Source organism: Dromiciops gliroides, chromosome 3, assembly GCF_019393635.1.
Source record: "Dromiciops gliroides isolate mDroGli1 chromosome 3, mDroGli1.pri, whole genome shotgun sequence".
NCBI classification, from domain to species: domain Eukaryota; kingdom Metazoa; phylum Chordata; class Mammalia; order Microbiotheria; family Microbiotheriidae; genus Dromiciops; species Dromiciops gliroides.
Genome location: NC_057863.1, coordinates 271,862,258 through 271,889,082, shown reverse-complemented (window position 1 = coordinate 271,889,082; position 26,825 = coordinate 271,862,258). Strand labels below are relative to the sequence as shown.

The 26,825-nt window shown below is 36.8% G+C and overlaps 1 protein-coding gene across 1 annotated transcript in view; it reads left to right on the top strand.

Annotated features, from left to right (window-relative positions):
* The window catches only part of HUNK (hormonally up-regulated Neu-associated kinase), a 150,932-nt gene that overhangs the window by 81,227 nt on the left and 42,880 nt on the right, over positions 1-26,825 (top strand). Inside the window, 3 exon segments of the mRNA XM_043994873.1 lie at positions 6,396-6,531; positions 15,498-15,625; positions 25,066-25,201. Coding sequence (XP_043850808.1) covers positions 6,396-6,531; positions 15,498-15,625; positions 25,066-25,201 — 400 coding nt within the window.

Below are 26,825 nucleotides of genomic sequence, written 5' to 3'. Positions count from 1 at the left end.
GAAGGTTATAACATGGGAGGGGGAACAGTGTATCGAAGGTGGGGAAAGAGACAAAAAGATCACTCCCCATGGGGAGGAGCAAGATGATGGCAAAAGCCTCATTCTTTTTCTCTTGGGAACTGCTGGACTATGAAGATAAGAGGGTCTGCTTATCTGCAAAGGACCCCAGCTGCACAAGCATTATCCCAGCCTGGCACAGACTGGCTGGCACCTGTCTTCCCTCTCAAGGACCAATGGGGATTTCAGCTTGGGGTGCAACAACAAATATCAGTTTAGAGGAAGTTTCATCCTTGACACATCCAGGGCTTCCTGCATGATTCCATTATCCTCCTTTTATTCTATTTTTGGTCACAATAACTGTACAAGATATATGGAATCCTGAACCAGTTCCATGGGTTGTCCATACAAAATCAGAGTTTGGACAACAGACATTCTCCATTTACTTTGTTTTTCCCATGCGGATAGTTAGGTCAAACTCTTTTGAGAGAATCCTCTTCAAGCTGTAGCTAATACAAAATCCTACTGTGCTTCTCTTTTCTAACTGTAAAAAGCATTCAGTTCTTAGTGAGCTAAGATCCTGCCTTAAAATTTCTCCTCCTAGGTGTTTCCTATGCAAATGTTAAAATCATGTAAATCTCCCTGAAGGATGTAAAACTTATTCCCATTTGAGAAACTAGGAAAAATAAAGTATCTCCCTCAAGGGATATGCAAAGTGATGAGTGAGACTGTTCCAAGCAAGGAAGAAGGATCTTTGGAGACAGAGTGCTGTCAATCAGAAGACTAGAGAAAGGTAGAGGTGTGGCATTTTTTTTTCTTTCATTCTATAACTGGGATATGACATCAACAAATTACAGAACTCACAAAATAGTTGCTAACTTTGACTTTGAGCTATAGAATCCTGAAGAACAGCAGGCAGTTCAAGCCTAGGGAGTAGCCAGAGGTCTATGGGCCAAGACTCTCAGTGTAACTGTGGGGAAAAGAGCTCACTCAAATACTCAGGAAATACATCTTTGTCACTCATGATGGTTCATTCCAAGGTTTTTCTTTAGTCTTCCTCATTTTGATAAACTTTCCCTCTTATTATTTAAAAAAAAATTTTTTTTGGCTGGGCAATGAGGGTTAGTGACTTGCCCTGGGTCACACAGCTAGTAAGTGTCAAGTGGCTGAGGCTGGATTTGAACTCAAGTCCTCTTGAATCCAGGGCCGGTGCTTTATCCACTGCACTACCTAGCTGCCCCTTATTATTATATTATTAATTAATTGATAAGATCATTATATTGTGAATGCCATTGTAAAGAATTAATTGTTATTTGAGGTTCTTATGACCCCATCTTTTGGCTAGAAGTTTAAAAAAAAAACCTTGGCGTGCACACTGGTCTGGGGCTCAGCAAACCCCACGGTGCTCAACCCACTGGTTGTAGCTGTCACCATGGCGCTGACACCTCACGTCACATGACTGCCCTCACTGGGCTTTCAATCATTATAATTTTGCCAGGCCCATGTAGGCATTGGCGAGTAGTGATGACATGAGGTGCCAGCGCCATGGCGACGGCTACAACCAGTGGGTGGAGCACCATGGGGTTTGCGGAGCCCCAGTCCAGTGCGCGTGCCAAGGGTTTTTTTAAAAATTCTAGTCAAAACATGGGGTCATAAAAACCTCAAATAATAATTAATTCTTTACACCGTGCTTATAAGAGGGATGTCAGTCCTGGTGTACTATGCATGTGTTTCTCTAGGTTTTTTGAGCTGAGGCTGTAAACCAAGGCAGTGGTAAAAAGACAGGGAAGTTTGGTAGGGGGAAGAGCATTGCATTTGTAATCAGAGTACTTGGGCTCACATCCTAGCTCTTCCACTTAATAATATAGACAAATCACTTCACCCCTTCAAAGCCTCAGTTTCCTCATCTGCAAAATGAAAGTATTGGATTAGATTATCTCTAAGGTCCCTTCTAATTATAGGTCTGTGACCCTTAATGGGCAGCTGGGTGGTACAGCAGATAGAGTGCTGGGACTAGAGTCAGGAAGACTCATCTTTGTGAGTTCAAATGTGGCCTCAGACACTTACTAGGTGTGTAACCCTGGACAAGTTACTTCACCCTGTTTGCTTCAGTTTCTCATCTATAAAATGAGCTGGAGGAAGAAATGGCAAACCATTCCAGCATCTTGGCCAAGAAAAGGCCAAATGGTGTCAAGAAGAGTTGGACATGGTAGAAAAATGACTGAACAGCAACTGTTTCCCCAGGAGAAGAAACAATTAATATTGACTGGCCTGTGCTATTGATATGTTGAAAAGAGAGGCGGATGTCAAATACAGAATAACATTTGACACAGCTAGAGAGCTTCAGAGGGTCTGAGTTTGATATTGTTATATAGGAAAAAATGGAAAACACAATTTATTATAGTGTATGATTGCTTGAGGTCATGGGAGGATCACCTGGGGAGTGTAGAGCTTGCCTTCTTATTTGGTTTCTAACTACAATGCAAAAGGAGGGGGGAATGTTTTCCTGTTAATGTATAGAGGTTTAGGAAAGGTATTGCACAAAGTGGTGACTAAAAATACAGTAATTGTAGTGGACTTGTTGATGAATAATTATTATGGTAACTATGATTATCTGAAAATCCAGAATATTTGACTAGTTTCTCATAGTTTATAAAGGTGATAAGAAGAGAAAGAAAGGCAAGTTAGTAAAAGGAGTAACCAGAAGAAATTTATTCACCAGACATGTTCTTATGTTAGCATCTCATATGTTGACCACTAATGTGAGGGAGCAACTTCTAGGCAGGAGACACCTCTCCACTGTACTTTTCTTCTTCCCAAGATGCTGTTTGAGCATCAGGTTCATGAATATAAGCCATTGGAATTGTATAGTACTAAAGGCACCCACTATGTGGAGGAGTCTGCTAGTTTGATGTTCAGTGTGAATAAGATGGATACCCACATGCTAAGTGAACCCAAGACAAAACGCAGAATTTCAGAATTGGAGGGGACCACTTCAACTGTCACCAACTATCTCTGTCCCTCCCAGAGAATTCTTTCTATCATGTATTTGAAAAATGGTTATCCAGTTATTTCCTGGTGACCTCCAATAAAGGGAAATCTGGAACAGCCCATTCTACTTCTGGATACTTCTAGTGTTAGGAAGTTCTCCCTTAAATCAAATCTAAAATGACTTTGCAATTTTCACTTACTCCACATTTCATATATTCCACCTGCTTGGTTTCTGCCTTTCCAGCCAAACAGAATAAGTCTAATCATTTTTCCAGATGTCAGCCTTTTAAGCACCTAAAAATGACTATCATGGCTCCTGGAGTTTTCTCCAGGCTAAACACCTCCAATTCCTTCATTTTATGTCATGGACCAGAGACCTCCACCATTCTGGTCATCTTCCTTTAAACTTTTTCCAGCTTATCAATATTTATTACAATACCCACATTTTTTAAAATTATGTAACCTTTTAACTCTAGGTCATGTAACCTTTTGGAGTTTATTGTGGTGTATGAAGTGAGATGTTAGTCTAAATTTGATTCTTGTCCAATTGCTTTCTAATTTTTTAAAGCAGTTTTTGTTGAATAGTGAGTGAATCCTTACCCTAGTACTTGATCATGAATTGATCTTTGAGTTTACCAAACCCTTGGCTTCTATGTTCCTTTTCTTCTCTAGGCTTTTGTTGGTTTTTATTTTGTTTAGACTTATTAACTAAAAATATTTTTACAAGTATTTATTGTACCTCTCCTACACCTTGCCACGGAACTACTTTAAAATAGAAAAGAGGCCCTTGTAACAAATGTACATAGTCTAGCGAAACAAATTCCCACATAGACTATGTCCCAAAATGTGTGTTTGTCTTTACTTTAAATCCTCTCATCTTGCAGTTTTGCAATTACTTAGCTGCTAAAATGGGTTTCCCAAATCTCAGATCTTACTATGTTACTCCTCTACTCAGTAAACTCCAATGGCTCCCTATCACTTCTATAAACAAATATAATCTTTCTGGCATTTTAAGTTCTTTAAAGCCTGACCTCTTCCTATCTTTCCAGTTTTCTTACACATTACTCCCCTTCCTGCAGACTGCAGGAGGCAAACATACTAGCCTACCTGGCTTTTCTTCACACTCAGCATATCATTTCCATGTGTTTGTACTAGCTGTTCCCTGTGCCTGAAATATTTTGAAGTCACTCTCCAATCATCTCAGCAAACATCATGCTTCCCACATACCAGAAACCAGGCCCTGGGGGACTTAACCTTTTAATTCTTGGAACTCTTGTACCAGCATGTGATTGCTGATTGGTAGTTGCTTCAGTTGCCCATTGCATCTAGGATTGGCTCTGATCATGCTTGACTTTATTCCCCAGTCACCATGCCCCTACCATTATCCACCCTCTTGCCCTCTTTTTAAGCTCTGAAATCATAAACAAATCAGCTTTCATTGATCCTCTCCTCTGGCTCCAATAATCACTCTCTAACATTCCAAAACAAAATATCTCACTCTAGTCACCATTCTTCATGGGTTTTCCCTATCAGAATCTAAGTTCTTTAGGGAAGCTTAAGGGGGCGGGGGGGGGGGGGGGAGAAGCAGTTGATAGACCATTGACTGGGACTGAAATCAGAAAGACCTAAGTTCAATCAGTTTCAAACATTTAATATCTACATGACTCTGAGCAAGTCACTTAACCTCTGTTTACCTCAGTTTCCTCAACTATAAATTGTGGATAATAATAGCACCTACTTCCCAGGGTTGTAGTGAGGATCAAATGAAATAATATTGGTAAAGGGCTTAGCACAGTGCCTGATACATACTAGGTGTTTAATAAGTGCTTATTTCCTTCCATCCTCTCTTTGAAGGCAAGGATTGTTTTTTATTTTTTATATATATCTTTGCTATTGGCACATAGTAAGCCATTAATAAATGCTGCCCCCCCCCATTCATTTATCCTTGTCTCTTAGAATCCCTAAAATCCTTCAAGACTCAATTCAAGCGCCATCTTCTATAGGAGCCTTTCCTTATCCCCCAGCTGCTAGTGCCTTCCCCTCTAAAGTTACAGTGCTTCTACATGCATACACACATTACATACATGCATACATGCATGCATGCATGCATACATATATACATACATACATAGGCACACATTTTTTCCAAATTAGAATATAAATTCCTCTAAGACAGGGGCTTTTTTGGTATCCCCAGTGTTAGCACAATGCCCAACCCAGAATAAGCATTTTATCAATACTTATTGATTGGCTGATATAACCTTCCATGTTTTTATATGACTTTTAAAGCTTTTTTAAAAATAACCTTTTAGGTTTTTTGGGGAAAAAACTTTTATTTCCCAAATATATCCCCTTCCTCACTCAGAGATACAAAGAGTAAAGGAAAATAAAAGCATAGTACAAACTAAATATGTTAGTTCCAACACTGCCTTGATAATCCGTGTCCCCTTCTGAACTTCTTTCTGCCCAGTGTATATTTTTAAATATTTAATTAAGGTTCTTCTCTTCTTCTTTTTAAAATATTCCCCTAGAGTACAGGAAGGGGAGTAGTGTATAATAAGTTTGGAAAGATAGGCTAGAGCCAGATTGTGAAGAACTTTGAAAGCTAAACAGAGAAACTGTTATCTTTGATCCAAGGCCCAAAAGGGAGCCCTTAGAGTTTATTAAGTAGGGGAGTGGTAATGGTCAGACTAGCAGTTAAAGAACATGTTGTTATCTGGGAGGGAGACCAAGTAGGAGGTTATTGCAGTAGTCTAGGCTAGAGATGATTAAGGGGTGAATTAGGACCTTTTACATTTAGACCATACATACATTTGGAGCTTATTATAGTATATGATGTAATATGATATTCTAAACCTATCTTTCTGTTAAGAATATGTGTGCATAGTGTATTTACATATACACATAAATGCACACATAGATGCACACACATATATATGCATAAACATGGATGTATATTTTTGGCTTCTTTCTGGTCATATTCATACCATATCTCCTCACTTCTAACCCAGCTCTCCAGCTCCCAATCTGAGGCCTTGGCCCCTGATTAATGAGTTTTCTATAATTAGCCTGACTTCAGAATTCATACCCACCATGCTTCTGTCTCCTATGATCCTAGATGGCTCATTTAAAAATGAAAAAGTATTTAATGGAAAAGTATTTGGTTTACAATATGTTTTTAGCTTTCAGTAGGTTTTATAATGAAGTCTGATAAAAATGTTATATAATTTTGAAAGAAAATCATAAATTCTAGCAAGCTTATGTCACCAATACTTGGTTCTTGTTCATTCTACAATTGAATGTTACTGATGGAGTATAAATCTGATTTTATTGTTGACTTTGGTGTATTTTTTTTTTACAGTTTCTAATGTTGTATTTTTTCTCCCTTCCCCTTCCCATTTTTACAGACTTTGGCTTAAGCAACTATGCAGGCATCTTGGGTTATTCAGATCCTTTCAGTACCCAGTGTGGCAGCCCAGCCTATGCAGCTCCAGAACTTCTTGCCAGGAAGAAATATGGTTCCAAAATAGATGTCTGGTCCATGTGAGTTATTCAACTTACAAAAATGATTTTTTCCCCTTTTCCCTTTTTCCCCCACTCATTTAAGATAGGCACAAACTTAGCATGTTAAATGAAGAGATACTGTGTTCTTGAAGGCTTTGGAGAGTGTAATAAATGATTTTCTACTCTTTTGGGTCCAGAGAGAAATATGCCAGCATCAGAATCTTTCACCTTAACTCAGAGATGAGGCTCTATGCCAAAGCCATCTAGTCAGTAAATCTGACTTCTCAAATGTTTGTGTTGAATAGCTCCATCCTCATTGATAGACATATGATCCTCATATGATAGACATACAAACATGCCCACCTTACAATTGCCCATTCTTTACCATATCTATCCCAGCAAGCACTACCTCATTCAGCCTGACCATTATAGCTCTCTCCTTTCTTGCTTCTGGCTCCTTATTTCTTCCATGTTCTTGGACAGTTAGGAGCCTCCTCTCTCTCCTACTTCCTTTTATGCTGCTGCAGCCTCAGATTCTCATTTGTATTTGTTGTACTCCTATTCAGTATTTGGAACTTGTGAGTGCTGAGAGGGGGGAGATGGGTGAGTTATCCCTTCACATACTTTTTTTTTTTTTTGCATTTCACTGAGAGGCACCATGCTCCAGTGCTGTGAATGGAAATTCATGTTTTCCCATACAAATAACTGTGGTTATGTTCTATGGTACTATAGAACTGCTGGCATTCTCTATCATGACTCTCCTACAGTTTTACTGCACTGTGGGTCAAAGGGACTTTTGTGGGCTGTCCTGGGAACCAAACTACATTGTTTTTAATGATAAAATGCATTCCAATTTCCTGTCCACCAACTTACAAATGAACTTTGGAAACATGACCTATTTGTAAGCCATAAACTGTCTATAATTGTTTCCCTTCCTGACAATGGACAAAAAAGTCATTATGCATATTACTGTAAATGTGAGTGATAATTTTATAATGGGCCAAGAGTTGATTGATGGAAACAGGACAGGGAGAATACAAACATTGGCAAAGGGAAATGGGCTGTAGGAGAGAAGTTGAATGGGGGAGGGTAGGAAATGTGATTTTGATTCAGAAGAAAGTCTTCAAGGCTGATTTGAAATAAGAGTAGCAACTTGAGTAAGCAACCAGAAGTGTAGCAATTTTTAGAAACTTGAGTCAAGGCTAGAGATCAAAGAGAGCAGCATCTTAGAAAATTTAATAAGGGAAGAGAGCTCTAAAAGAAAAAAAAAGGTCAGGAAGTACAGAGGAGCCAGCAATTAGCTTGGGGTTCAAGTGACAGCAGAAAATCATTTTCAACCTCATTAGAAAAGACCTAGAATTCCCATGGATTGAAGATATTAGGCATTGCCCAACCAATCTAGAATTGAACAGAAAAGGCTGAATTTATGTATTAGATAAGCCAAGTAGAGTCTGTGACTATGATGAGCACCTGTAATTTACCAGTCTACATAGTTTGCTCCCTGGAAAATTTTTGTGCCATAGTAATCATGTATTCTTTAATGAGAAAAGAGGATTTGTTAATGCAAGTGAAAACTTGCAAACTTTCTGGCAAAAGGAGCCAGATCCTGGCAAACCTTGTAACTTACAAAGTGAGTGTAAAATATAACCCTAGCAGGTAAATAATATTTTTAAATTATGCCTCATATTTTTCACATACTAAGGAAAAGAAAGCCTGTTGCCTCTTTGAAGTACAGGTTTATAATAGAAATATTGAGGAGTCATAACTAGGAATTGAGTAAATAAGGCGACAGGCATTTATTAAGCACTTACTATGTTGCAGGCACTGAGCTAGGTGGAAAAAGAGGAAGGTTCCATAGAAAAAGAATAGAAAAAAAGTGGGCAATCTTGAGGAAGAAGATTTCAGGGTGAGGGAGTAAGGAAAGCATTTTTATACATTGGATTTGGGCACTATAGATAAAGAAAAACAAGCTAGGAATGGGGCATGGGGAGATAATGATTTCTAAACCAAATATCTACCTGGAGATGGAAGAAAGGCAAAGAAACTTTTTAAAGATTAGTTCACTTTTTTGTCTGGGAGAGGGTGAAGTGTGTTGTTATGTTTTTTGTGTAACATCTGGGATTGAATTGAAACTCATAAAACAAGCTGCAATGTATTTTGTGCTGATACAAACAAGTAATATGAAAGGAAGTGATAGAAAGGAAAAATAAATTTTAATAATTATAATTTTAGATATAAACTGATTGAACTGACATAAAAAAGAAAGGTTGTATATTGCATTATAAATCTTTAATAACTTTATCTTAAGAAAACATACTTAAGACACAGGGACACATACAAAGTTAAAGTGAAAGGTTACAATAAGATTTTTTATGCTTCAGCTGAATCCTCAGAAAAGTCAAACAAATCCAGAAACTGCAATCATGATTTTGGATAAGGCCAAAGTCAAAATGCAAAAGAATCATGAGAGATGACAACAACAACAACAACAACAAAGGAAAAATAACCCTTTGGATTTAAATATTTTCCATACAATGAAGTTGCATAGATGGTAAACATATATAGATGAAATGTCTTTCCAACCAAGTAAGTCCTTTAAGGAAAAGTCAATTGAAATACAAAAAAGAAAAAAAAAACCTACATGATAAGGCATTAATAGCAAGAGACTTTAATATTCCTCTATCAAAATTTGACAAATCAAACAGAAAGAAAAATAAGAAGGAAATTGCCACCAAACAATTAGGGAGAAATTTGACAGATATATGGAAATAATTCTATGTGAGCCTAGAGTTTTCTTCCTTTCTTTCTTTTTTGGTACAATAATACTTCTATAAAAATTATTTATAATAAAGGGCATAAGGAATTCAAATAAATGAAGAAAGGCAGAAATATCAACAAATATTTTATAACATGTAAACTCCTTGAAGGCAGGAACTGTGTTTTTGTCTTTCTTTGTTGCCACAGTTTCTGCAGCATATTGAATGCTCAATAAATGCATATTGACTTGTCTTGGCTAGACCATCACAAAATAAAACAATAGCAAAGGAAATATTTAAACAAATTCAATAAGCCTTTATTAAGCACCTATTATGGGTGAAACACTTTGTTAGGGTGTGGAAATAAAAAGACAAACATAAAAAACATTTATGCCATCAAGGAGATATTATATAGAGGAATGAAATCTATAAACACAAAATGCAAGACAACTTGGGGGGCGGGGGGAGAATAACTTCCTGTAGGAAGAGATACCTGAGCTGAGTCTTGGAGGTAACTAAGAGGTGAAGATGAGGAGGCAGTGCATTCAAAGGCACATAGGATGGAAAGTCAAATTCAGAAAACAACAAGTAGTCCACTTTGGCTGGAATATAGAATACATGAATAGGAATAATGTGAAATAGATTTTAAAAGATAGACTGATTGTGAAGTCTTTAAATGCCAAGCTGAAGAGTCTGCATTTTATCCTAAAGGCAATAGGGAACCACTTAAGATTCTGTAGCAGGAGAATGACATGCGCAGAACTGTGCTTTGGAGAAATTGTTTTGTTAGGAATATGGTGAACAGCTGATTAGAGAAGGGAATGGAAATCAGGAGACCAATCAGGAAACTATTGCCATAATCTAGTCAAGAGGTAATGATGGGGGCAGTTAGGTGGCACAGTGGATAAAACACCAGCCCTGGATTTAGGAGGACCTGAGTTCAAATCCGGCCTCAGACACTTGATACTTACTAGCTGTGTGACCCTGGGCAAGTCACTTAACCCCAATTGCCTCATTAAAAAAAAAAAAAGAGGTAATGATGACCTGAACTAGGGTGGTGAATATGTGAGTATAAAGAAGGGAATGTAAACAAGAGAGGTTGTTGATTCAGAATAGATAAGACTTACCAACTAATTCCCTGGGGTTGGTGGAGTTTAGGAGTTGGAGAGAGTTGAAGATAACTCAGAGGTTCTGAATCTAGGTGACTGGAAGGATGTTGCTTCTCTCACCAAAAATAAGAACATTTGAAAGAGGGTTAGGTTTAAGGGAGAAAGTTATGTTAGATTTTGGACACATTGAGTTTGTAAAGCCTGAAAGTATCACCTGGGTATAGCTGTGGTAGTGGAGTACAAGGGCAAAATATTATTTAAAATATTGCTTCTTTGATCTTATGTGACCATGGTCAAATCACTTGGCCTTTCTGGTCTGAGTTTCCTCACCATAAAATGAGAAATTTGAACTTGATGACCTCTGAAGTCCCGTCCAGCTCTATATCTATGATCCTATAATCCCAAAAGCTGGATATATATACAGTGATTTGTGATGCATATTCATAGAGATGACTGAAAACTGAACCTATGGAAGTTGCAAAGGTCAATAAGAGAAGGTATAGAAAGGGCCAAGAAAGGACAGAAGATAGGGACACAGGCTGATAACTTTGTAGAAAACAGTGTCCAAAACAAAAGTGTCCAAAGCCAAATTGCCATTTAAAAGTGTGTAGTAAAAAACTGGAATTAATGAGAATGAACAACTCTGGGTTATGTAACTAAAGATATGAACAAAAGATGCAATCCTAAATAGATACTTTTAAAAACATTCTAGGTAATGAGTAATTACCCTAAGTAAATCAGAGAAATAATCACTAGTTATACTGATGTAATGACAAGAGTAATATAACATGTCAAAATGTGGGAAATGCAGGAAAATCAGTCTTCAGAGGCAACAATGTTAAAAATGTAAAAAAAAATGAGAATAAATCTCAAAAAAGCACAAAGGAAGAAAATAAGAAAATTAAAGATGGAATAAATAAGGCTGTAATTTTTAAAAATTCACACTACTAAACAAAGAGCTTTAAAAATACTAATAAAACTGAAAAGCTATTACCTAATTTAATGATTTTTAAAAAAACAAATTAACAATAAAATTGAGAAGTAAAATCATGAGAGTAAATTTTAAAATTTGAGAAGTTATTACATACCCAGCCATAAGGAAACAAAATCAGAACATTTATATGAAATTAATGCTATCTCTAAAAATATAAACATTCTGACAAATTGAACAGGTAAATTAAACAAAGTAATCTTATAAAGAGAAATTGAATAAGCCATAAATGAAGTACCATGGAGGGGAAAACAACTAATTCTATTGATAAATGAATTTTATTGACTATTTAAAGAATAATCCCCATGCCACATAAACTTTTTAATGTGGAGAATATCACTCCTTTATAAGCCAAATGTCGTTCTGATAACGAAACCAGGCAAGGGTTATGGTACAGAATGAGAATTATAGACTAATATCTCTAATATTGATGCAAAAAATTAAATGATGGCAAAGGGATTACAGCAATATATCCAAAAATTATAACCAAGTGGTGTTTAGAATACGAATATACAGATGATGTAAAACTAGGGAAAGAATTAGCACAATAAGTAATATTTCAAACAAAATTTTCTGCAAAAAAAGACATAAAATATGGTTCTAATTTGTGTTTTTTAAATACACCCTAGGTATAGGAGTCAAAGGACATTGCCTTAATTTGCTTAATATTAAAAAAAAAACCCCAAGCATTCTATAACTGAGTTTGCATTTATTATGGAGAAATATTGGAAGCTTTCCCTCTAAGATCAGGGGTGATGCAAAAATGTTCTGTAAAACCAGTATTATTTGACTTAGAAGTAAACATTGGCAATAAGGAAACAAGAATATCTTTGCAAATGATATGGTGGTTTCTTAGAAAACAGCGAATCAACAAACTTAAGAGAATCAACAAAAATTAATTGATAAAATAACCTCTCAGAAGGTAGGGTACAAAATGAATCTACAAAAATCATTAGCATTTCTATATATTTGTAACAAAGAAAAAGAGACAGGAAGATAAATACTTTTTAAAAAAAAACTTTTATTGATTCTTTCTTTCTTTCTTTCTTTCTTTCTTTCTTTCTTTCTTTCTTTCTTTCTTTTACAAAACTGTTATTTCCTAATACCAATCACCCAACTAGAATCCTCTTTTCTTAAAAAAATTAAGCAAAACAAAACTGATGTACTGACCATGTCTAACAGCAATATACCTTAAGAAATGACAAATAACAAAAGTGTACTAGTGCATAGCCCCCCTTCCCCCCCCCAAAAGAAATCCAACCATAATTATGTAATGTGTAATTTATTTGGCCTTTAAAGCTCTTCACAGTTTGGGTCCAATTTATCTTTCCAGACTCCTTGGACAACACTTTCCCTTCAACAATCTTTGATCCAGCCCAATTGGCCTTTTCTTTGTTCCTTGCACATGACACTCTATTTCCCATCCACAGTGTTCATCATCCCACATGCCTAGAATACGCTCTGCTTCACAGAGTTCCTATCATCCTCCTACATGCAGTTCAAGTTCCATTTTTTATGTGAAGCCTTTCCTGATCTGACCCTCCTTAACAGCTTAGTGCTTTCCCTCCCAAACTACTTTATTTTTAACTACTTTGTATTTATTTGTATTACATATGTGTTTCCTGTCTTCACCTATTATGAGTGTGAGCTCCTTTAGAGTAGAGATTGCTTAATTCTTTTTATTTCCAATGCCTGGCACATAGTGGGTGTTTAATAAATGTTTATTGATTGATTGATTGATTGCTGAAGGCTTATGAGGGGGACCTGGATTATGGAATAGAGGTATCGGGCTGGTCTTTAATTTCCAAAAAGAAATATCCCTCATTCATATTTTTGGGTGCTCATAGAAGAAAGTACCAATAGTTAATGCAAGGAACATTTTGGTTTTTAAATTGTACTTGGTGGTTTTATCACAGTCTTCTTGGCAAAGCACAACACTTGGTTTCCCCAAGCTTCTGTCAAGTGGCAGTGGTTCATAATGAAGGAATTTATGCATCAAAGGTTATGGAGTGGGTGGATCAGTAGAATCTAAGAATTTTAGGATTAAAGTATTGCATATTACTAGGGTGATCTAGAAATGGGGATAGAAAAAGAAATCTGGGGAATGCAAGAGCAAACACTGAATTTTGACAAACTCTTTCCACCTTCACCCCCCCCCCCTTCCACCCCTCCACCCCCCATGCTGGGATCTTTTATTTGAGTGAAGCTAAACCCTAATGAAAAGAGCACTAGATTCGAAGCCAAATAACCTCTGTAATCTTGGACTGGTTTTACCTCATAGGATTTCAGTTTCCTCTTATGTAAAATGAAGGAGATTAGGATAAATGATATACACCTATAATCCTAGACAATTCATTTGAGATGGATAAGAGATAGAACTTTATCCCACTTGAGTTGGATAAGAGATAGATCATAGTCTCAAAGAGTTTACAATCTACTGGAGAGGGAGGCAATTTTAGGGAGAACCAAATGAGTAACAATTAGGTCAAGGTAAAAATTTTTGTTGGTGGAAGAATGGTCAGAAAGATTCAGATGGTCTTCCTCCACCTTTCCAAAAGGAACAGTGTGTGGCTCCCCACCCCCCAGCCTCCATACATCGGAATTGTTGAATTGCTATGCCAGTTTTATCTTCAGAAACATTCACTGAAATTTCAGTAGAACTGGTCTTCAGTAATCTTAATTTAAACCTGTTTTTATGGTGTTTTCTTTTAACTGGAAATCCTCCTTGTATATTCAAAACCCATCTTTCTTTGGGCATTCCAAAATTCTCCAAGTTTTCTGGCAGCCAATTTTTCTTCCCTTAAGGAAAAGATTCAGAACTATATTTAGTGTGCACTTTAGGGGGAAAAAATCTTCTGAAGACACATCAGCTTTTAATCTAAATAGCCAGGTTCATTCTGATGGTCTTTCAGCTACATCTAGAAATCAGATTGACATTACTGGCCAAGAGCCATCTAATTATATTATGTGGGATAGTGCTGTTAAAGAGATAGTATGGCATAGTGGATAGAGTTTTGGCCTGGAATCAGGAAGACATGCTCAAATACTGATTTTAACTTATTAACTGTATGAGCCTGATTAAGTCACCTTAAACACTAAATACTTGGAGCAATCCCTAGGTCTTATCTACTAATATATAATATAGGAGGACTAAGGAAACCCACTCAGCCATTGTTGAAAGTTTCCATACCAAGAATTCCCCCTCACCAATGTAATCATAGATCCTTCTTTTTTCCATCATAATTTATTTTGTACATCTTTTATTATTTATCTATTAACAAGTTATTAAATTGCCTACTATGTGCTAGGAATAGTACTATGAATAAGAAATGAAAATATCAAAAAGAAATATCTTTGAGTTGGATACCAAATTTTTAATTCAAAGGAATAACAAAGTACTCTGGGGATGAGTAATCACCAGGCCCACTGACTCTGGTGATTACATGTTGTGTTATTATGAGGCATTGTGGTACAAAGTGGCTGTGGAGTAAAAAGATCTGGTTTAATTCTAGCTCTGCTATTTAATATCTACAAGACCATGGGTAAGTCATTTAACATGGCCTTGGTTTCTTCTTCTAAATAAAGATGGACCCAAACTAAATAAATTCTTAAGATCTCTTCCAGCTCAACCTTTAGGATTCTATGATTCTCATAGTTATAATCTATAGCTATCTCAAGTTCCCTTTGAAAATAGATGGACATTTAGAAATAAATTATTTTATCTAAGGTTTCAAAAAATCTTTCAAATAATCCCCTCTGTACTTTGTGGCTAAGGACCTTGTAAGGAGTTTATCAATTTGAAGAAAGAAAAGGAAAATTTATTTACTTTTTCATCATTATCATTGTAGACCTTACCTGTTTCCATGGCCCATTGCCCAAGGCTTCCCTTCAGTGATACCTTTGAGGTTTTTGTTTTGGGGTGGTTTTTTGTTTTTTGGTGTTATTGTGGCTCTTAGCTAATACAGACAATGTTTCAAAGAGATGAATGAGTGAACTCTGAGGAACATAAGTTACTGTTTCTTTTCTAGTGTGAAATACAATGTGAACAATATTGACCTTAAGCCTAGGCTTCCCCATTATCTTCCTACCCCTCCCCAAATAAAATTATTCTGCTCTAATAACTTGTCCTTTCTCTTTTCTCTTTTGTAGAGGTGTGAATATGTTTGCTATGTTAACTGGAACACTGCCTTTCACTGTGGAGCCATTCAGTCTGAGAGCTTTATACCAAAAGATGGTGGACAAAGAAATGAACCCCCTCCCTACTCAACTCTCTACTGGTAATCCCCATATCCATTCAAATCCAGCACATATCATTCTACCTCTGACTAGATTGTGCATGTGTGTGTGTGTGTGTGTGTGTGTGTGTAGAGGAGAGAGATACACATTTTTTAATTTAAATTTTAAAGTTTTTTAACATTCATTTTTTAAAATTTTTTGTGAGGCAATTGGGGCTAAGTGACTTGCCCAGGGTCACACAGCTAGTAAGTGTTAAGTGTCTGAGGTCAAATTTGAACTCAGGTCCTCCTGAATCCAGGGCCGGTGTTCTATCCATTGTGCCACCTAGCTGCCCCCATTTTTTAAAAATTTTGAGTTCCAAATTCCCTCTCCCTTTTCAGTCCCTCCTTCAGAAGTTGAGAAGGCAAGCAATATGATACCCATTATACGTGGTGAAGTCATGCAAAACATATAATATGCTTTTTTAAAATACCAATTTGAATATTCATAAAATCTTAGAATTTTAGAATCAGAAGGGACCTCAAATATTACCCATTTCGATCCCTCCTCAAAGCATAAATCTACAACTTCAAGTGATCATTTGGTGTCTATATAGCTTTTGGTGGCAGAAACTATCCCCCTGAGACATATTTCCATGTTGATACCCATTTAATCATTAGAAAAGTTTTCCTTAATGTTGAGTTGAAATTTCTCTCCTTTTAGTTTCCACTCAGTTTTGTTCTTTCCTGCTGCCCCACCCCAGGACAACTAATATAAATCTAATTTCTCTTCCACATAACAGCCCTTTGAACTTTTGCATACTACTATCACATCTCTCTAAGTCTTTGCTTCTCTAAGTTAAATATTCTTTGACTCATTTTCTTATAGACTGGTTTCTAGTTGCTTTACCTTCATGGTCACTTTCCTGTGGTAGATTACTATCTGTGTTAAGAAGGTGGCACCCAGGGGGCAGCTGGGTGGTGCAGTGGATAGAGCACTGGCCTGGATACAGGAGTACCTGAGTTCAAATCCGGCCTCAGACACTTAACACTTACTAGCTGTGTGACCCTGGGCAAGTCACTTAATGCCTTACCGAAAAAAAAAAAGAAGAAGAAGAAGAAGAAGGTGGCACCCAGGGAAAGGTGGCATAATGAATAAAGCACCAGCCCTGGATTCAGGAGGGCCTCAATTTAAATCTGGCCTCAGACACTTGACACTTACTAGCTGTGGGACCCTGGGCAAGTCACTTAACCCTAATTGCCCTGTCCCCCCCCCCAAAAAAGGTGGCACCTGGAACTAGACAGAATATTTCATGTATGTCCTAACTAGAAAAGATTAATTGTAATTCTCTCTCTCTCATCTCTCAAGCAGGTGCTATGTCTTGGTTTATCATAACCTTTCCCTATAGAATTTTGAGCTGCTTAATTTTAGAAAAAAATTCTCAATTTTCATGAATTGGTTTTTGGGGAAAATATTAAGAAATGACAGGTAATGAGAAATTACTCCATTTTGAAATGTCTCTATGTTCATGTTGACAAGAGCATTTAAAGCTTTAAGAATCTTTACTGGGGGGGGGGCAGCTAGGTGGTGCAGTGGATAGAGCACCGGCCCTAGATTTAGAAGGACCTGAGTTCAAATCCGGCCTCAGACACTTGACACATACTAGCTGTGTGACCCTGGGCAAGTCACTTAGCCCTCATTGCCCCCCCCAAAAAAAATCTTTACTGGTCAATACAATCTAATGATATACTAATTTAGTTCAAGTTTTGTTCAGAGCGTAGATCTCACCATTCCTGCCCCAAATCCCTGGATCTGTGAAATGATGATATGAGGTGAAACAACATTAAAGGGGACAGTTATTTTTATAAGAACAGCACCATAAATGAGCAGGTAGCCAAGCAGTGTTATAGTTAGTCAGTCAATGAACATTTATTAATCAGCTACTATGTTCTAGGCATTGTGCTAAGTGATGGAGATACAATGAAAGACAAAAAAATGAAACAAGGTAATATTTGTAAAGTGTCTTGCAAAGCTCTATATAGCTATGATTAAAAGCTCTATACTAGCTATGATTAAAAGCCAGACCCTGATCTCAAGGAGCTTACAATCTAATTTATTTTATAGTTTTAAAGTAGAATTTGATTATAATGTGTTAAAGATGCTATTATGGAATAACATATTATGACAAACATTTTTTAGGTAAGATGTTCAGGTTTTATTCCAGTTTCATAGTTTTATAAGTTAAGTTTTTTTGTTTGGTTTGGTTTGGTTTGGTGAGGCAATTGGGGTTAAATGACTTGCCCAGGGTCACACAGCTAGTAAGTGTTAAGTGTCTGAGGCCAGATTTGAACTCAGGTACTCCTGACTCCAGGGCCGGTGCTCTATCCACTGTGCCATCTAGCTGCCCCTATAAGTTAAGTTTTAGTTAGTGGTTTGTACTATCTCACTGTAAGGGTTAGATTTTCTATCATTAAATGTGTTTCAGAAAACACAGTCAATGATACTGTGTTGCTTGGATTTTATGATTCAAAAAAGTAATGTAGCTTCCTTTTAGGGTTTTTTGGGGTTTTTTAGTAGCTTCCTTTTTGATTGTCAGTTCTGTTTGAGTTCCTGGTCTAATGAGTTTTACTTTTATTTCAATTAATTCTATTTAGAGCAAATTCGGCTTTAATGAAATAATTGCATTTTAATTTTTTTAGAGTGACAATTTCACAACAACCTATTGTATGTTTTTATAAAACAAAAGGAATTTAGTAATAATAATTTCTAAATTTTACAAATTAATAAATTATATCATAAATTTTATTACTTTAGTAATATTATTAATAATAATAATTTAATACTAATGAGGTTTCCCCCTAGAGTTTGTAATTCATCCATAAAAGGTGACAATGAAAATGCATTTACAAAAAAAAGCTAAACTTAAGACACACTTAAAAGAAGAAGTGCTAGATGGCTTAAAAGGAGGTCTGGATTTTAGTTTTACCTCTGATGCTTACTAATTGTGTGACTTTGGATAGTCACTAAATCCTCCTGGGCCTCAGTTTTCTCATCTGTAATATGACTGCCTACACTATCTGCCTCATAGTACTGTTGTGTAGACTAATTAAAATAACATACCTAAAGTGCTTTGCAAGCCTTTTTACATACAAATCAATTCTTAATATGTAATTATTGACCTCTTTTAGTACTTTGACATAGGACTAGATTATGGGGTCATGGAAATTATGGAAATTAAGCATGAGCTTTGTAGGTTATATGTTATATTTCCCTCACTTTCTTCAGGTGGCAGCTCTATCACACAGAATTGGTAGACAAGCAAAATTTTCATCATATTGCTATTTTTAACTTTATTTTAAAAGGTTTTATCAATATTTAAGAGAAGGGTCAAAGCAATATGAAGCATGACCATAAAGTAAAGACATCTTAAAAATGACAGAATTTGTGCATGCTGACCGGTGTTCAAATTTAGCAAATAATTACTTAACAGGCTCCAAGGTGAGCTCTCTAACTACTGTGCCATGATGCATCTTTTTTATTTTTTGTAATATCAATCTAAATTGAAATTATCTCATATTTTTACTAGCTTTACAAACTTCTTAATTATCTGGTAATAATGTGAATGATGTAATTTGTTGTTGTTTTAGAAATGAGTAATGTGCCAGTACTTTTTCTCCACTACTCAATAAGGGGAATATTTTCCAGAAAAGTTTTCAAAGGACTTTACCATCACTGCATGTAAAAATATAGGTTTATTTAAGAGACAGAGACATAATGTTCCCATAACATTGGAACCCCCTTAATAAATTTAGCCTGATTCATTTCTCTATTAGGTAGGTATTTTCTTCTCTGTTTGCTAGAACTGTTGTGTCATGAAATATCAAATGTCTTTCATGGCTGATGAATTTCTCTGAGAGTGCATCTCTTAATGACTATAGCTCAGGAATAGCATTTGTAACACATTCTAAGCAATGGCTTGAGGTTACTTGAAGGTTTGTGCCATTTTGCTCACTGAAATGAAACAGAAAATGAGATGTTTGTGTTTACGAGGTTCAAAAAATGCTAATTAAAATTTCAGAAAACACTGGACTAGCTAATAACTTGTACAAATGATTCAGTCTAGGAGTCAAGAAGGGGAGGCCTGTTGAGTCTGGACAGGACTCAGCTTGTTCTGTCCAACCTTCATTACTATAGTGAAATGGTTTCAATAGTCTTCATGTATTTCCTGAAATCATTTCTCTTAGCACACTTTCAGCATACTCCAAACAAGCCAGGACAAATATTGGAAAGGTGATGAAACATTGAGGCAGCAATAGTAACTGGGGGCAAGTGCCTTCAGGATAGAAAATGTGGATCAGGCACAGCAAGTATGCTTGTCCTGTGTTGTGTTGAGCATAGTGTGAGAATAAGCCCAGTGCTTCTCCTTTATGCACAACTCATCTTGAAACTCAGGGCCTTTAAGAGTGGGGGAAAAGCAATGTGATGAAAAAGAGATTGAGGCTCAATCATAGCTAAACTCTTCCCATTGGAGAACATTTTAAATTCTAAGAAAGTAGCTCTTGATTTGCCGGATTGGTGCCCCTTTCCACAACTAAAATTATCCAAACCTAAAAGGGGCAGTGCCTTTCAAATATTTTTAACTATTTAGAGGTTGCAAAGCATTATATACAAATTATCTCATTTGATTCTCACAATAACTTTGCAAGGTAGATCGTTTTATCATTCCATTTTACAGATGAGAAAATCAAGACTGAGAGAAGGTAGGTAACTTGTCCAGGGTCACAAAGCTAATAAGTATCTGAGGCAGGATTAGAACTCAGGTCTTCCTGACTCCAAGCCCAGCATTCTATTTACTTTCTGGGGATATATGAGAAAGTCAAGTCAATAAGCATTTATTAAGCTCTTATTATATGCCATATACTAAGTGCTGGGATGCAAATAAAGACAAAAAACAGTGTTCATTTTGTATCTAATATATGGCATTTTATATTTAATATATGGCATTTTGTATCTAATATATGACAATATATTCTTGCCACATATTTTATTATATATTTTTAATATTTGTGTATTGTTTAATATTGATATTTTATATAATATATAACACAATATTTTATATTATTTTTTATTTTCAAAATGTTTTACTAAAGGTCCATAACTTAAACCTATATTTCAAATGCACCTTAAGACAGACTACTACAGAATTTAAACATGTTCTTTCCCTATCACACCACATGAGGAAGTTACCTTCATTGGAATTTCTCAGCTAATCTAGGACTATTCATTTAAGGGCTGACCTTAGGGTACCATTATATGTGAGTCCATAAAAGTCAGATGCTTTTGGTTTTCTTATGTCTCATGCACCAGTCACTCCCTTCTTTGGTGGCAGTCCTCTTTCCTTGGGGAAGGCTCCAAACAAAGACCCAGAATTTTGGAAAGGGCAAGCTTTCTTTTCATTTTGCAATCACACAACAGGCACTTCTGTAGTATAGATGGACTTTTCCTGATTATTTCCACTCCATTCTAAATCTCCTAGCAAAGTTGAAAAGTGTCCTAGTAGAGGGCCATTCAAAAAGTTTTTGTTCAAGTAAAGTCCTGTAATTATTTTGAAGATGAATATGTGATACCTTTAGGTAAATTTCGTTGTGCGTTTTTGGCTTGTTAACTGGGCCAGGTATAACAGTCATTTTATAATGCAGAAAATTGTGCCTGTTTTATAGCCAAATGAAGATGGCAGTAGATAGAGCCCTTGTAGAGAAACAACATTCAATCAAGTGCCTTCAAATTTTGGTGTTAGAGGCTAAAATAAATACCTCTCTTATAGACTAACCATATTGTTTTAGGGTTTTGCTGCATATTGTTGTTATTGCCATTTTATTCTCTGTTGTCCAAATGCATATAATAATGTGTTGTATCATAATATAACATAATTAAAGAATACATGCTTGAGCCTATGCTTTTCAATATTTTTTTCTCTTTTGTCATGGAGGAAAGGTGGTGGTTCTTAGGTATTCTTCAATAAAGAATTATACTCTCGCACACAGTTCAATTAGAATTAAAGTGGTCTTTTATTTGGTGCTAGAGAAAGTAACCAAGGGGTAAGTCAAGGACTTCACCCCTGGGGAGGAGGGCTCAGAAAACATTCTTCTCCCAGAATAGAAGGAAAGCAAAAGCTTTTATAGAGGATAGATGGAGTGTCCACTTGAAAACTGGAAAATTCCCTTTTGGGGTGGGGTAGGGTAAGCTTGGATGCTTGTCATATTCCTGAGAGTCAAGAGGGATTTTTTTGAAATGATGGTCCTGACCTTTGAGGTTATCTCTATCTCCTAGCTCTGGTCAGATAGAAGCCATGCCTAACTGACTTTCCTGCTATAGAATTTTATCTCCTGTTACTTCTTAGGGGTGTCTGTCTTGATATTTAGTTGATCAGTCTAAACTTTCAAAGTCTCTCTCTCTCTCTCTCTCTCTCTCTCTCTCTCTCTCTCTCTCTTTGGTGGGGCAGTGAAGGTTAAGTGACTTGCCCAGGGTCACACAGATAGTAAGTGTCAAATGTCTATGGTCGAATTTGAATTCAGGTCCTCCTGAATCCAGGGCTGGTGCTTTATCCACTGCGTCGCCTAGGTGCCCCTCCTTTGACTTTCAATAAACTTTTCCATACCCCTATTCAATAGAAAATCAAATAAAAACTAGAGTTTAACCATGTATATATGCATAAGGAATAAAATAGATTGATTTTTTTCTAAAACTTTGTCATGTATCATTTTTTTTTTAGTGAGGCAATTGGGGTTAAGTGACTTGCCCAGGGTCACACAGCTAGTAAGTGTCAAGTGTCTGAGGCTGGATTTGAACTCAGGTACTCCTGAATCCAGGGCTGGTGCTCTATCCACTGCACCACCTAGCTGCCCCTGTCATGTATCATTTTTAGCATCATAAAATTGTTAAATGTTTTTCAGAACCCAGTCAAACAAATTAATGAGACTCTTGATTCTTTTTCTTGCCAACCAACCATTTTATTTTATTTTTGAAAGAGATACCCCAACATCTTGCTGAGTGCTGGTTATCTCTTGCTTTGAATTTAGTTGAGAACATAGCTTAGAGTCTTGCTTCACAAAAAATAAGTTGTTACAAATGGAATTAAAGCTTTGTGAGCATGTTTAGTGAAAATAATATATGCTTTTCCTAGGAAACATTAACAATTTTGTCATTTCATTGATTGGAGATCAATTTAGAGTTTCTGATTATTATGAAGATCAATTACCTTGTCCTTTACTGTGTCATTACTGATTATTTTCTAGACCAGTATCAGAAAAACTTAATACTTAAATCTCACCATTTGATTTTGGTCAGGATTTATTTTTTCAACTGTACATTGTTCAGTCTTTCACATGCACTATAAAGCTTCCCACCTTCCCCACTCCATTCCCACCTCCTCATTGTCTCTCTGATCCATTGGATTTTTCCCTCCACAAATACTACTACTTTTTGACTATTTCAAGAGGACAATATAGTGCTTTACCAAATTTCCCCATGCCCCTTGCCAAGTTTCTTGTACCATGTGAAGGTACATATATTCCAGTTTGGGAACCACTGATTTAGAAGGTTTAAGAAACAATTTTTTTTAGATTGCTAGCCTGTTAAGCTACATTTTAGTTGAAAGGTTTGTTTGACAAGAAAAACATAAAAGATCCTTACCAGACCTTTTGCCTATGGACCTGGATTGTAAATTTATTCCATGGAGCTTAATATAGTGTTCTGAATCATTCTTTAAAATTTTGCTAGTAGGGGCATCTAGGTGGCGCAGTGGATAGAGCACTGGCCCTGGAGTCAGGAGGACCTGAGTTCAAATCCAATCTCAGACCATTTAACACTTATTAGCTGTGTGACCCTAGGCAAGTCACTTAATCCCAATTGCCTCACTAAAAAAAAAAATTTTTTTTTAATTAAAATTTTGCTAGTAACTTCCTCATAAAGATGATGTCTTAGTGGTGGCCTTTGTCTTTCATGACCCAACTTAACTTGTATTCAAATGTTGTAATAATAAATTTTTTTCAATTTGGTGGAAATTTGCATTGCTGAAAGGGTCTTTATCATCCAAAAAAACAAACAAACCCAACACTAGGAAACAGATTTTAATTATCCTCCATGATTCTTGTGTGGCCTGAGTTTTATGTGGTGGTACATCTTAGACCTGTTTTTTGGCCTAGGGCAGCTAGGTGGCACAGTGGATGGAGTACTGGACATGAAGTTGGGAGGACTTGAATTCAAATTTCACCTCAGACACTTACTAGCTATGTGACCCTGTGCAAGTCACTTAACCCCAATTGCCTTAAACATCTAGGGCTATCTCTAATAGTCCTGATATATAACTTGCCACTGAACCCAGATGGTTCTGGTGGAGAGAATGAGGTTGGTGACCTTGCACAGCCCTCCCTCACTTAAATCCAATTCACTACAAGGCAAGACATGATATCACCCTGATGCCATGGCCTTCTTTGAGAATGAAAGACAAATAAATCACAACAGCTTTTTGTCCTATTGATATTTTTATGAATTTGAAAGACTATATTGAGAACAACCCCCCCACTCTACTTGTTTTTCTTAATTCTTTTGTAATTATGTTGAATATTTTCTATTTTGATAATGATTCTGGTTTCCATTGTGTCACCTGCTGTCTCTATGCACCTGTATAGTTCCATTCCATCTCTAGGTCTCAAATGCCTCACATAAAAACAGGACTACACATTCACACTACTCAGCAAGAGAGAGAGAGAATAGGAACAAATGAATTTTTGAGGATGCTGCTAGCTCTCACATCAGTGGTTCTAAAAATATTTCCCAAAGATATTGACAAAAGCTTAACTCGTAGTGGGTTTTTTTGGGGGGGGAGGAGAAGGAGGGGATGAAAAAGGATGGAAAGGAGGGACAAAAAAAATGGTTACCTACTGTAATTGCTCAACAGTTACTCTTTTGAGTCTGTCAAGCCTGTATAAAAATTAGATCAACAAGGTAATCCATAAATAAAGTAAGACATTTATTCAGGTCAAAGAATTGCAATTTGGAACAACACAATGTCTTATTCAGACAGGGAACTTCTGTGAAGCTAGTTACAAACAGAAGTTATATACTCTCAGAAGCGGGGTAGCTAGGTAGATCGAACAGCAGTTCACAAGTTATTTATTGCAGGGTGATAGCACTTTCCTAGAAAAAACACAAGATCCAACAGAGGCAGGCAGCTCCATACTCCAAGCCAGGGACACCTGTAAGATCATCAGAATAGCCATACTGCATGAAGGGAGGGATTGCAGAAGTGTCCTTGGGGCTATCTCTGTCTGGGAAGAGGAGCAGTTAGAAACTTTTGGTCTCAGCCGAGATTCCCAGGAGTTTACCTTGGAGGTAGGGGATGATTTGAAATTCCTAGTCAGAACAGGATAGTGGTCCCAGACTTTCTCAGGAATTGACAAGTCTATGATATTGATATTTTCTTTTCCTGATGTCTTTACAGCAGCCACAAACTTCCTGCGATCTCTGCTAGAACCAGATCCTGCAAAGAGACCAAACATTCAGCAAGCACTGGCAAACCGTTGGCTTAATGAGAACTGTCCTGGAAAAGCTCCGTATAACATCACATATCCAAACAGGTACTTCAGGAAATACTGATCTTTAATGAGATAGGGTTTATATGTGAGACCACTTTGGAACATGATATAAAATTCAATTTATTAGACAGCTACTATGTTCCAGGCATTGTGCTAAGTGCTAGGGATAAAAATAAGAAAAAGATATAGTCCCTGCCCTCAAGGAGCTACAATCTAATGGGAGAAGACAACAAACAAAAGTGTGAGAAATAATTCATTTGGACCCCTAGTCGATTCCAATCAGTACTTTTTTTTCTTGGGTGAGACAAGTGGGTTAAGTAACTTGCCCAGGGTCACACAGCTAGTAAGTGTCAAGTGTCTGAGGCCAGATTTGAACTCAGGTCCTCCTGATTCCAGGGCTGGTGCTCTATCCACTATGCCACCTAGCTGCCCCTCCAATCAGTATTTATGTGGATTTATTTTATATCCTACAACTTTACTAAAGTTGTTCATTGTTTAAAGTAGTTTTTGAGTTGATTCTCTAGGATTCTCTAAGTATACCGTCATATCATCTGCAAAGAGTGATAGTTTTGTTACTTCCTTGCCTATTCTAATTTCTTCAATTCCCTTTTCTTCTCTTATTGCTAAAGCTAACATTTCTAGTACAGTATTAAATAATAGGGGTGATAATAGACATCCCTGTTTCATGACTAATGTTTTTGGGAATTCCTCTAACTTATCCTCATTACATATAATGTTTGCTGTATTGCAATCAGTATTAATCAATTTTATATGATTCCATAGCAGTAGTGATTATAAGTTCTATATTGTAGGTCCCAGAGGTTTGAGCTACAAATTCTAAGTTCACTGACTTGATCATAGGAAGCTAACTAGAGGTCCTCCAACCTTGGTTTTCCTTGTCGTGGTGACCAAGACCAGTGTGGCAGAGGTGATTTGGTTACATGGAAAGTCCTCCAACTTATTTTTGTACCTCTGGACCACTCTCTCTTTGACCAACATGGACAAATGACCATCTCATGACTACTTAGTCACTGGAGATGTCCCATGCTTCACACAACCCAAGACCCCCTCTGCTGATATAACATGTCTAGCTGATGCATCATTTTTTGGCCCATGAAGCAAGATCTAGCAACTAATGGGATTCTGTACTTTGTATAGCCTCTTTAGAATGTTCAGGTTTCAAATCTGGTATCAAACCATATAAAGATAAGGCCCTGGAAGGAGGGGACATCTCAGATCATGAGGAAGATCTGAGGTCCACTTCATTAGAGGGGACCATGGACCCTTTATTAAAGTGCCATTGGATCAGAGCTCTACCTCAGTCTGTTATTGTAGGTTGGACAATTTTAATCCCCACAAAAAGAAGCTTAAAAAGGGGGTGACCAGCACAGGGGCATGTTGTTCCATGGAGTCAAAACCAAACAGAGTATTTGATAGAAAATGTACTTACGGGGCAGCTAGGTGGCGCAGTGGTTAGAACACTGGCCCTGGAGTCAGGAGTACCTGAGTTCAAATCTGGCCTCAGACACTTAACACTTACTAGCTGTGTGACCCTGGGCAAGTCACTTAACCCCAATTGCCTCACTAAAAAAATTTTTTTTAAAAAGTACTTACCAGGAAAGTTTTGAGATAAGAAAATGAGTGAATGCTGGGGAATAAAACCTCC